General features: G+C 53.6%; 1 protein-coding gene across 1 annotated transcript in view; it reads left to right on the top strand.

The window, feature by feature from the left end:
* The window catches only part of PEPD (peptidase D), a gene marked incomplete at both ends in the record, with an annotated part of 131,016 nt that overhangs the window by 101,876 nt on the left and 16,345 nt on the right, over positions 1-12,795 (top strand). The window contains 2 exons of the mRNA XM_080703549.1: positions 3,292-3,360; positions 4,692-4,769. Coding sequence (XP_080559675.1) covers positions 3,292-3,360; positions 4,692-4,769 — 147 coding nt within the window. The remainder of the gene's footprint in view (positions 1-3,291; positions 3,361-4,691; positions 4,770-12,795) is intronic.

Genomic DNA, 12,795 nt, shown 5'->3' with positions numbered 1-12,795 from the left:
GCTCCAGGTATCATGATTAGGGACAAAGCTTTTTGTTAATTTCCCAATTGGGGGATTTCTAAAACATGCATATCATTCACATTTGAACCAGACACCTGTGGCAGGCAGACCTGGGCTTATGCATCCCGAGCAGATGAGTTTGACATTCACCCTGAGTGCAGACAGGCTTTCTGGCTATCTGCTCTGTCACTGATTAATTTCTTCCGCGTCCTTTCTCCCCAACCCCTGCTTTCTCTGCAGGTGCATTACTTCACGGGGCCCAGTTTTGGGTGGGTGGATCTCATTTCCAGCTCCTGCCTCCATGTGTCCAAGGCCTTGCCACTCTCTCTACCTACAGGGCACTTAAAGCCAAAGCTTCTAGGCTCCCAGGACGGACTTGCTGGCCTCCCCTTTCTCCCCTGCAAGCTTGCTCTGCTTCTGTTATTTTATGCAGCCCCTCTGAGGATTGGAGGTGGGAGCTCTGGCCAGTGCCGTGAATCAGCTCATGTCTTGTGGTTCCAGAGGGGCCTGCAGGTAGCCTACCGTGGAATGGAGCCATGGACTTGGGTCAGTCAGATTGTTACTCCTTTGATGTTGTGTCAGCTAGACCTCTTGTCTGGCTCACATTGCCTGTATTTCCCACGAAGGTATAGCAGGGAATTTATCAAGTCTCTCTGTGGCCACCATGGCACATGAATCAATATCGGGTCGGTCTATTCCTCTTCATCCCAGCTCTGATCACTGAGCTCACGCTGAGCTATGTGGAGCCTGGTGTTGCTTCTATGTCAAGATTGTGGCCCCACTTTGGAGTATCCACTACTCATTTCTTACCCTTAAACATGAGAAATGTGTCTCACTTCTCTGCCATCATGCTTGTCCCAGAACTTGAGCAACTTCTGTGCCCACAGCCCAGGCCTGAAGTCTGTAAGATAAGTGCCCAGGCCCCTTCATCCACCTGAAATCAGCACCAAAGCACCTGTCAGAAAAGATCATTTAAAACAAAATTAGGTGCTGAAGTCCAGTGTGAAGACCATCACACTTTTTTAGGCCAGAGTGAGTTCCACACGTGGCATCTCTCCCCCTCTCTCCTCTCCTTTATGGGTATGTAGAATTGTAGCTGGCAAAAATGACTGGTATCAGACTGCAATTTGCAGGTGAAAAACTGGGTCAGCTGTCTCTTAATTAGATGCCTCTGTAAGCTGTGCCTTGTACTTGAAATTGCTTTTATTCTTCAACAGAAACCAGGGATACAAGGAAGGTCGTTTCTGCTGGGAGGATTGTGTGGCAGGAAAACTCAGTGCAGGCGAGGTTACCAAAGCCTCCCTTCTCATAGAATGTGCTTGCCCTCCACTCATGCCAGTGGCACATCCATCTTTTTGCCTGGCTTTTCTGGAGCCAGCCAGTCCCAGTACAGTTTGGGGTCATCTACAGGTCACCTGTCTCCATAGAGGCCCAGGGTCCCCATCACCTTGAGCTAGCCATGTGGCCCCCTGAGGTTTACTTCTGCTGGAGCAGGGCCACATCTTCTAAAGCCGAGGGGGGCACTAATCTTAGGAGGGAGCCAATTTTGAGGCTGCCCATGGAGAGGAGAGAGGCACCAACCTCTACCCCTCCTGAATAGGAATGTTCCCTGGGTTGTGGCTGCACTTGGTGCTGACTGAGATTTGGGTCTTACTGTCTCTGTGGCCTCTTGGGACTTAGCAGAATGATGGTAGCTGCCTAAGTAAGTGTCTCCTTCCCTCCCCCACCCCGTGAGTAGGAGACTAGCTGAGGAAGGGAGCTCGTGGCTGTGCGCACCTCCCTGGCAGCTCCTGAAATCCTTTATGTTGAGGAAACATTTCACTCGCAGATACCCAATTATCCTGTAAGGTTTGTAAGGCAGGTCTGAAAGCCGATTGAATCTAGCAGAACCATTTCTGCATAACAACTACTTAATACCCAATCATAACAATTATACATAATTTGTGTTTACAGTGCCTGGAAGATTAAACTCCTCCACACAGACATTCTCTAAAACAGGCCTGGAACATGCAGGGCAGGCAGGGCTGCCACTTGGCGTGCCAATGGGCAGCCGCAGGCACTCTGCAGATGTCTGCCCTGGTGCCAGGTGGGCAGGGTCGGGCTGCCCGGGCCTGCTTCTCAGCCAGGGACACCCACTGGCTAGGCTGGGCTGGGCTGGGCTGGGCTAGGGTCCGGCATGGAAGCTGTTGCTGGGCCTCGGGGAAGGGATGGAGGCAGCTGTCTGCTATTTCTCCCTTGCCGGCTGGTTCTGCAGGGTCCAGCCACCTGTGCGCCTGAAAGACTAGGGCAGAACCTTGAGAGCAGCTCTGTCCCTGGGACTCAAAGTCTCAAGCAGAGAGCAGGCCCAAGATCTGGAGGTGTGTAGTAGGGAGGGGAGAGGTTGCCGGCACCCAGGCTGCAGTGCAGTCTGCCTAGGCTCCAGCAGTCAGATGTAGCCCAGTCTGGTCCATCAGCCCCTGCATCCACCTCTAGAATCTCCTATGGGGGAGCCAACAGGAGGAGCTAGCTCGCTGCTCCTAGAGACAGACATCTGCTTATTCCACCACTGGCTTTGCCTAGGCTAGGCCACCCTCTCCCTGGCTTGTCACTCTTCCAGGCTTGCAGGGCCCTGCTGAATTCAGGCTTTCCTGGAGGCCTCCTTGGCCCTGGGGCCAAGGTCCTGCCTTTGCCTCCAGACCTTGCTGCTGGGCCTGCCTGCTCCAGGTAGGAGTGTGGCCAGGGCTCCCAGTGTTTTATTGTTTATCCAGGCAGGGAGAAGCAGGGCCTGCCTCCCAGACCTGCCCTTCTGCCTCCCTGGAGAGTGTCCTGCCCTGCTGTGTCTATAGGGGCTCTGCCATTCCCCTGTCTGTCAGCACTGACTGCTCACAGGCTAGAAGGGGTTTTGATCCTCCCTGGCTTCACATCCAGTCTGTCTTGGTGAGGTGGAAGGTAGCCACTGGGCACAGAGTCAGAGGGAGACACTTTCTCCAGCCCTGCACAAATATGGGACCCCTGTACCTGCTCGCCCTCTAGGACCAGGACTCCAGCGATCTATCCTCGTCAGGAGCCTGGGAGGCAGGGCAGCAGCGGTGCTGTGAGGCCAGTGAGCTCCCGCAGCCGGGGCTGGGCTATGCTGGCCCCAGCTTCTTCCCTAGCACCACAGTGACCTCTGGTTTTGGCCTGTGGCTGACCCTGGGCTCACAGACTCATGCTGGGAAGAAGCTCCGGGCTTCTTGGGGGGCACAGGCAGAGGAGGCCTGGGCTGAGGATTTTCACACTCCAGTGACCACACCTAATGTCTCTCCCCTGCAGCCTGTTCCAGCACTATTGCTACTCCCGGGGTGGCATGCGCCACAACTCCTATACCTGCATCTGCTGCAGGTAAGTGCATCCTGGGCCTTGTGGGGGGCGTTTGGGGGAGGAGCCACTGCTCCAGCCCTCTCCAATTTAGAGGCACTTGTTTACTTGCATACCTACACCAGTGCTTGCCACCCACGCCTAGAAGTCACTCCTGTTCCCCAGGCCTTGAGACCAAGCTCTGCCCACCAGGCCTGATGCCAGGGGAAGGAGAGAACAGCCTGCTCACTGCAGCAGGGCCACCCCGCCTTGGACCACTGCTGGCCTTCCATGGCCCCCATGTAGGCACACATAGGACGTGTAGTTGGGCTGGATCCCAGGATGGGCAGCTTCTATGACAGGTGGTGGAGCGTGGCTAAAGATGTTGGTGAAGGGGTTGGCATTGTTTTTCCATCGGGGGAGGGGTATGTGAGGCTTTCTGTGTGACTGCACAGGGACCTTCATGTCATAGTCACAGAGGATGTTGGCTCTGTGTGGGCAAGCATGTCACTGTGGTGTACTGTGGCTGGGGTGCTCTGTGTCAGAGGTACTTATGTGGCAGAAATTACCACAAACATCGGACATGTCCTAGCTATGGTTGGTCCCCTCATCTCTCGGGCACACCCGCCTTGTCTCTCCAGGTTCTGCCCCTAGGGTTCAACTTCTGCCCAGCCAGGATGGGCAGCTCTTGCTGATGTGTGCACCCTCAAACGTGAAGAATACATGGAAGCATTTCAGTCTTTAGAAAAGTTCTTCTGGTGGATAAAGAGAAAAATCATTACTTCTATTTTATGATTCCTAAGACTCCCAAACAGGGCCATGCATATTACACCTGAGTGGGCTATTGCTCCCCCTCCTTGGATGACTTAGTCCTTTCTTCTTAAAGGCATCAATCGTGAGGAAAGCTCTCTTGAGCAGAGCAGTGAGGCATTGCTGGCTTCCTGTCTCCCTAGCCCTGGCCAGGGCTCTGGTGGCTCCTGAGACCAGCAGGGCCCTTCCCATGGAGCCCTCTCCCTTTAGCCACCAGGAAAAGAAGGTGTCCTCAGAGCCCATCCCCAGACCCAGGAACCACTGCCCCCTTTCTGTTCTCCTCTGCTTCTGTGTCCCCAGCCCAGATGGCTTCCTGCGTGGCCCTCACAGCCAAGAAGCCCTGCAGGTGGCACTGTTGTGAACCGAGGGGCTGTGGCTGACAGCAGGGGGGTGGGTGGGCACAGGATCCCCACCCCAGGCTGTGTGCCTGTCAAACCACCCCTTGACTCTTGTGCTGGGTGGCGGGGGGGAGGGTAGCACTGCTGTGGGGAGGAAGCTGGGGCACCAGCACCCCAGGGCCTCTTGAGTTAGGATAGGCCTTTAACCACCTTCCTGGTCCTTTGCAGTGGTGAGAATTCATCCATACTGCACTACGGACATGCTGGGGCTCCAAATGACCGCATCATTCAGGATGGAGACATGTGGTAAGTGAGGCTGGCCCAGGGCTGCCCTGGCCCCAACTCTGTGAACAATATGGCCAAGGTTGGCCTCTCCCTGTGTCAAAGTCTACTGGTGGCCCCTGGGTCCCTGTCCTGAGAGGGCTGACCACAGCAAGATCCCCAAGCCTGCTCTCAGCCCAGACTTTCCTGCCAGGGCCTCTCGCCTCCACAGTCAAAGGCTTACACCTGCAAATTAGCACCATAGAGGATGCAAGACAGGGTCCCCTGAGGTTCCTGTGGGGCCATTGGGATGGTAGGTTTTCGTGTGTGTGTGTGTGTGTGTGTGTGTGTGTGTGTGTGTGTGTGTGTGTTACTGAAAGTTGAATCCAGGGACATTCTACCCCCAAGCTATACCCCTGGCCCTATTTAAAAAAAAAAAAAAAAAAACAAGGTCTCACTAATTTGATAAGAGTCTCACTACTTGCTGAGGCTATCCTTGAACCTGTGATTCTCCTGTCTCAGCCTCCCAAGTACTGGAATTACAGGGTTGTGCCACCACGCCCAGCTGAATGGTAGTTTTTCTGAGGAGGGCCTGAGATGTTCCCCAGCCTCTGCCAGGCTGTCCTTTCCATTCAGCAAGCACCAGACTTATAGCCCTAGGTCTCAGTGCCCAGAGGCCACGAGTCTCCTGCACTCTGCAACCTGCCAGCCTTGGTCATGGGACCCCTTGGAATATGCAGCCTCAGGCTCACCAAGTCCAGGGTGGTGCTGCAGGTAAGACTGTCTTGAGCATGCTGTGCTGTGCTCCCAGCCCCTCCTGGAGACATCGCACATATGTGCTTGTTCCATCGCACATATGTGCATGGTCTCTACCCTCGAAATTGCAGTCCTGTTCACAGACCCCAGCATGGAGGGTGGAGAGCACTGAGCTGCCACTCCTGGGCTTGTCAAGGGTCTGGGTGGCCGCAGATGCAGCCTCTACCCACAGTGCTCAGTGTCTCCCCCCTGTTTACTGTTCAGATGTCAGCTGGGGCCAGCCCAAAGCAGCAGTGGGATCCTGGAGTCTGGACCTTAGCCACAGGCCTCACAAAGACGCCCTCTCTTTTCCTCCAGATGTGCTGTGGTCACCAGCCAGCAGAAGGAGGTGCCCTGGCCCCCCGTTTTTTTTTTTTGTTTGTTTTTGTTTTTTTTTTTTTTTTTGATACCTTTCCATCTATTGCTGATGCACCTGAACAGGGACCTCTAGAGCCCTGCTCTACATGTGCTGTGGCTTCCTTTCAAGCTGGCCGTTGCCTGGATGGGCTATCTTCTTCCTTCTCAGCTGCCCCAGTGCTGCTGTGCCCTGAGCTGTCACTGCCAAGGGCTTGCAGAGACCTGCAGACTCAGGGTCCCCCTCCACAGAACACGCCAGCATATGGCTGGCCACAGGCTTCTCGGCCAGGTCAGCCTCAGGATGCGATGTTCTGGCTCTTAGCAGGAGCCCAGCTTAGTCTTCTGGAAGAAAACGCCTTCCCTCTCTGAGCCTCAGTTTACCAGCCTGTGAGTGGAGATAGCACTCACATCTTGGGACTACACAGGGCAGCAGGAGCGTGTGAGGAACCTCAGAGCAGAGTCCTGGCCTGGCAGGTTGTGGTGGGAGCCTGCAGGGGTAAGGCTGGCATCACTGCTGCACACCACTGTCCACCTGACCAGGAACAGGGCCTCAGCTTCCATCTTCCTAGCCTGCCACAGAACCTGTGTACCCACAGGCCACACTGGCCCGTAGGAATTGTGGGCCAAGGCCTAGTCTACAGGGCTGCGCTGCATTGCCTCTGGGAGTGGGCCTAATCAGGTGGTAGCCGGGTTCTGTCACACCCAAGGCTGAGAGGGTCAGGGCAGAGCTCAGCTCCCATCTTAGAGGCCTGGAGGCCAAAGGCATGCAGTGAACCCATCAGGCCTCTCACGTGTATGTTGATATTTCTCACCCAGCCTCCACCTCAAAGCCACACTATCTTGCCTTCGTAGATGGCAGAGTACCAGAGACACAGGAAAACACCAGGCTCAGATTGTGAGGCCAAAGGGATATAGGGAGAAGCTGGGCTAAGCTGGAGACCAGGGAAAGAGAGGAACAGAGCCCTCCCCTGGGCCACGGCTAAGCCAAAGACAGCCCCAGAGAGACCACCTGGTCTCCCAGGGACTCTCATTTCCTGAGAGCTTTTCTAGTGCTTTGACCTAGTGACCCATGCTGGCTGGGTCAGGAAGACAGGTCACAGAAACCGAATCCCAGGGCAAAGGCAGAGTTTGGACCAGCCACACCAGCAGGTCCCCACTGTCCCGGAAGTAGCGCTATCTAGAGGGACCCATGTCAGAGCCCTGTGGCCATGAGTTTTACACAGCTGCTTCTGTACTTCCCTCTTTATCTGCTCCAGAGGTGTCCTCACCCTCTGAGAGGGGCCGCATGGCCCAGGTGTCGGGGCCTTGGCCCTGGTGAGCAGTGCATGCCACCTGCGTCTCTTGGTGCAGCTGCAGACAGAATGATCCAAGGAGGCCCAGGGTTGTTCGTGCCAGATCCAAATTGGTGATTTTGTTTTTCTAGTGCTAACTTTGAAATGTAGCCAGTAGAATAATTATGAGTTTATTATAGTCAATTTATTATGCAGCATTTAGAACAACATGTTTTGTTGATTACTGCTACTGCCAGATTGCTAGAGGCATTTATAATCCATTGTTTTATTGAAATTGATCTGCCGAGCGCCTACTGCATTCGGTAAATAATAAATCACTCTGTTATCCCAACATAAAAACCATGGTACTTTATCATAAGGTATGAAACCAGAATATGAGCAGAGTTTTTCCTGAAGCTGGATGCCTCCTAGGGCAGGGCTTGTGTCCTAGGCACCTGTTGCAGTGTTGGGCTCCAGGTCCTTGTCTTTGACATTGGGTAAAAATACCCCACATATGTATGTATGTATGTATGTATGTATGTATGTTTTTTATTTTATTTCATCTTAATTTTTGGTACTGGGGATGGAAACCAGGGGCATTCTACCTCTGAACTATACTTCAGCCTTTTTTATATTATATTTAGAAACAGGGTCTCATTGCTGAGATCAATTGCTGAGGCTAGCCTCTAATCTGAGATCCTCCTGTCTCAGCTTCCCAAGTAGTGGGATTACAGGCATGTGCCACCATACCCAGATCCCCAGAGATATTTAATATTTAATAACATAGCTATCTGGGGGAGTTAGAGCTGGTCCAGTCAAACTGTGCTGGGGGGGCTCTCTCTGCAGTCTCAGGTACACTTCGGTACACACACACACACACACACACACACACACACACACACAGTAACATGGCTATCTGGGGGAGTTGGAGCTGGTCCAGAGTAGTCAGACTATACCAGGGGTGGGGGACTCTCTGCAGTCTCAGGTACAGGCACCCATGTATATTTCAGTACACACCCACACAAATACACACACACACACACACACACATACACAGAGGCTGTGCTTACAGGATGATAAGCTGAGAGTCACACACACACACACACACACACACACAGAGGTTATGCTTTCAGGATCATAAACACACACACACACACACACACACACACACACACACACACACACACGGAGCCCCAGAGAGGCTGTACTTACAGGATCGTAAGCTGAGAATGTCCCCATATTAAGACCCTACTCCCCTCCCTAGCTGAGTAGCTGCCTCTATGAGCCACTGTGTTTCCATCCATTGGGGATAGCATAGCACCCAGCTCTGGGGATAATCAGGGCTGAGTGCAAAGCGCTGACACGGCATGGGCCCTCAGCGGGTGAGGAGAGCTGCTGCAACGCTTGTCCTTACCAGAGCCAGACAGGCTGGGGCCTCTTCCTGCTGCACTCTGGCCCCCAAGGCCCACTTACCAGCAACTGGCTTTTGGCAGAGCACGAGTCAGGCCTGGTTTATTCAGACAGCTCTTGGTTCCTGAGGCCTTCCTGTTCTGTCACCAGCCCAACATCATCCTCTCTGGTGAACATGCCAGGTGGGGCTTGAGGTCAGTGAAGCCCAAGAAAAAGAGCAGGAATGTGGTGAGCTTCAGATCCCTGGGCCCCTCCCCCTCAGTTAGGTTCAGAGCCGTGAGGTCTTGCGCAGGGCCTATGGCTGTGAAAAGAGTTTTTCTGTTGGCTCCCAGACCCTTTTGGGCTCTGTCTCTGGGATCCCCCCCTTATCCCCATCAGTAGGTCACTGTCTTAGAGGAGAGCCATCAGTTGCTTTTTATTTTCCTTTTTAAGGCAAGTAGCAGGCTTTCTAAAACAAAGTTGCAGAAGCGTGGCACTCTTGCTGATTAATGCTTTCAGCATGTTCACACAAATGTTGGTATCTAACAAGGTTGCTGGGGGCCCTTCCTTAAGTGGGGTGCCCCAGAAGACCCCTCCCCGTGCTTCCACCCCAAGCAGGTGGGTGTTAGCACAGCTGTGGCCAGGACTTAGCACCCTGGCCAGGCTGTCTTCTGAGCTCTTGTATTTGACCTACCATCCCACAGCCAGTCTGGGCGGTGGAGAGAGTTTCCAGGCAGGTGGAGGCACCTGGGCCGCCAGAGGGCACCACTGACTGTGTCTACACCCACTGGGAGGCAAGGCTGCCTGGCTGGGCCACTCTGACTACTCTTGGGCAGAATTCCTGGTCTGAATCTTGCAGCTCCAGACCTTCCTGGGGCCCCTGAGTGGGCTCATCTCCCCAGGGCAGAGGTGGGGGAGGACCAGGATGTGGCTCCATTTTATGTATGTTAGTAAGTGAGTTAGCTGGTTTAGTTACTGGGAATTGAACCCAGGGGAATTCTACCTCCGAGCTACATCCCCACCCCTTTTAATTTAGAAACAGGGACTCACTGAGTTGCCGAGGGTGGCCTTGAACTCATCATCCTCCTGTCTCAGCTTCCCAAGAACCAAGATTGTATGCATGTACCACCACACCAGGCTCTTAATTGGGCTTCAGCTTAGAAAACGGCTGAAACACACCTCTTACTTTTCCTACTACTGGATCAGATGCAGGGCTGGGAGTACAAGCTCCTCTCCAAACCTAAAACAGGAGTCCAAGAACGCCCCAGCCTAGGTTGCCTAATTGTAGCAGGATGTGGCTGGTGGCTGCTGAGCCAGACCTTCCAGTGTTGTCTTCAGTGTCTTCTGGCCAGATGAGGGCAGTATTGTCTCAGGACGTGGCCTCACCTTTTGCTTCAGGGTGGTGGCCTGCTATCTTACTCTTTGGACATGAGAGTTGGGCCTGCAGCCAGCCAAGGAGAAACCTACCCCAACCCCCGGGCTCAGCAGCTTGCCAGTGACCTCAATTTCCCTACTAGGGTATAGGGCCTTTTCCCTGCCCTGAAAATAGCCAGCCTGAAGCCCCCAAAGCTGACCCGCAGGGGTAGGGCCACACTTGAGTGTACCAAAACCTGATTTCCTCTGCCTAGAGAAATGAGAGCTGCTGGCTTCATCTCAGAATAGGGCTGAAAAGTACCCTGAATGTGCCTGGCATGTGACTACCATGTTCACATCCCCGAACCAGGGTAGCACCAGAGCCCTCCTCTACATGGCTGTCTCCATCACAGACAAGCCAAACTCTCACCCCTACAGGCTGGAGGTACCTTCTCGGCTCCAGCCACTCCTTCAGCATTGCTTGGGCCCGGCAAGCTGGGATGGGACAGTTCTTCCCACTCCTATTGTCTGTCCAACTCTGTGGTCCCCAGAGTGCTCCTGGGCTCTTCCCCTGCTGGCAGAGGGTTTGGGGAGCAGTTTCTTCAGACAGATGCTTACTATCACCAGGGGGGGCCATCCTGAGCATCTAAGGACATGTCCAGTCCTGGGGCAGGCAAGAAAACTCTCTGGAGGGCACAGGCCAGACTAGTTAGCTGTGCCCTTCACCATCCCATCTCAGAAGTACTCCTGACACCCTAACCAGGACTTACACTCAGAGATGTGCCCTGGCCACAAGCAGAAGCCCTCCCATGTGTCCTCTCTCCAGTGTGTTTAGTTTGTCAGTGCTTTGTCACTGCACCCACTCAATTGATGTCATGACCCACAGTTTGAAAAGTGCTGGTCTAGATGGCCTGGGTGCTCGCAGACATCACAAGACACTGGTCACCAAAAACATGAAATGAAGCATGTGCTGTGCACATGACACCGACGGCCTGCCTCTCCACACCCACAGTGGCCACTGCCCTTAGCCCACAGTGCCCTAGAGGCAGCAAGACCTGGGGCAGCAGCAGCTGGGTCCCCCCTTCTCAAACAAGCTGCTGTGTGATGCTCTTCCTGGGGCCTTGACCTGATACCACAACATCTGTAAAACAGCAGTGCTGATTCTCTGCAGACTCCATAGGCCCCCAGCACATGGCTGTTCTTGTCAGTGTCTGCACCAGAGATAGCTGGCCCTGGGGCCTGGGAATGGGAAGAGGCTGCCATGTGGCTACTTATATTAGCACTGTTCAGTCTGCCCAGGGGTAGCTGTCCTGAGAGTGGACTGCCTTGAGAAAGGTTCACTTGGGCTTAGACTGCCCTGGGGATTTTCAAGGACCCCAAGTGATGACCTTTTATCCTGCTGGCCATACTTAGAAGTTGGTACTGCACAGAAAGCCTGGCTGGGCGCTGAGAGCAGGCAGCTGGCCTCTGCCCCAGGAAGCCAGCACTCACTAACCTGTCTGCGGGACCTGCCCCAACACATGGCAAAGTGACTTGTGGGCCCTGCCTTCTGTCTCCTGCTGAGGTCTGGGGGAAGCGAGAGCATCCCACTGCTGCACACCCACCCCCAGCAGCCTGGCCTGAAATGCATACCGACTGTGGTGCTCCTAAAGTGCTGAACACATGCGTGTGTGAGATGTCAATCTTGGGCGAGAAGCAGCCAAGAGCTGTGCCACATACTCAGGATATTAAAGTGAAGTTACAAGTCGAGTACAAAGTGGCCCTTGTATAAACATCGCAGCATTTCCCTGAGACTCCTCCTGCCTTGGGCTGGCTGGTCCCTGCAGGGGGCCGCGGCAGTGGAGGGCCGGGGAGGGGTCTGGGTGGGCCAGTGGTGGCAGATAGCCCAGGCCTGAAGCTGCCAGGAGGAGCCAGCCGAAGACAGAACCTCTTGTCCCAGCCAGAAACACAGCCGTAGGAACACATGTGGGGAAGGAGACGCCTGCCTGTTGCCTGGCGCTATGTAATCTCTCCCCAGATGTCTCAGATTATCACACAGATTCACTGGGCCACGATGGTAGTGTCCCTGGTGGGTGTCCCCAGGCAGCCTGGAAGGAGGGATCCAGCGTGCTCAATTGAGCCAAGTATGACTGAATTCTCCATTGTCATTTTGCATTCAGAGTACGGATGAAGTGGACAGAGGAGTTGAGGGAGATGATTTATAAAAGAGATGGCTTTCATCCCTGGATTCCAGAGTGGTTTGAATCTGAATCACTTATTCGTGTAAAACTCTGAGGGGATTGAAAAAAAAAAGGCAGAAAAAGATAGGGAACTGAGAACACAAAAATAGACTCCAGCTCCGTGCTCAAGCCTTGCTGGGCGGACAGAGCGGGCTGGGTGTGTGCTTCCTTCTCCAGAAAGGGGATGGCTTTAAATAAAAAACACAGTTGAAGTCTTCTAGAAGCTGGAAGATAAAACTAGGGTGGCTGAGGAAATCCATGCACCCGCCATCCCACGTTCTTTTTATTTTATAAAAGAGAGTTTAGAGAATTTGGTTCGATCCGGGCTACACTGAAAAAAAATTTTTTTTAACTGTTCTAGATGATTCCAGCATTTGACGTGCTCTTGTGGGCTTCCTGGTTTTTTTGTTGTTTTTTTTTAACAGTCCAATTTCTGTTTTTCTTTTAGATCAGCACAGTTCAACAGAACTTTGTGCCCTGGAGGGCTGCTGTAGGTCACACTCTGATGTGGCACCACCCAGGAATCTGTGTCCCCCACACTCCTGGCTCTGTCCTGTCTGCCCAGGCCATTCGTGGATATTCTAAACCAACAAACCACAAACCATTTTCCTCTGTTGACTCCAGGAAGCCCAAATGAAAACACTCTGCTTTCCCCAGGCAAACGAGGCCAGGGCCCCATGCTCTCTG

Source organism: Muscardinus avellanarius, assembly GCF_963383645.1.
Source record: "Muscardinus avellanarius genome assembly, chromosome: 10".
Classification (NCBI taxonomy): domain Eukaryota; kingdom Metazoa; phylum Chordata; class Mammalia; order Rodentia; family Gliridae; genus Muscardinus; species Muscardinus avellanarius.
The sequence above is the reverse complement of the archived record's forward strand: the minus strand, read 5'-3'. Positions and strand labels throughout refer to the sequence as shown.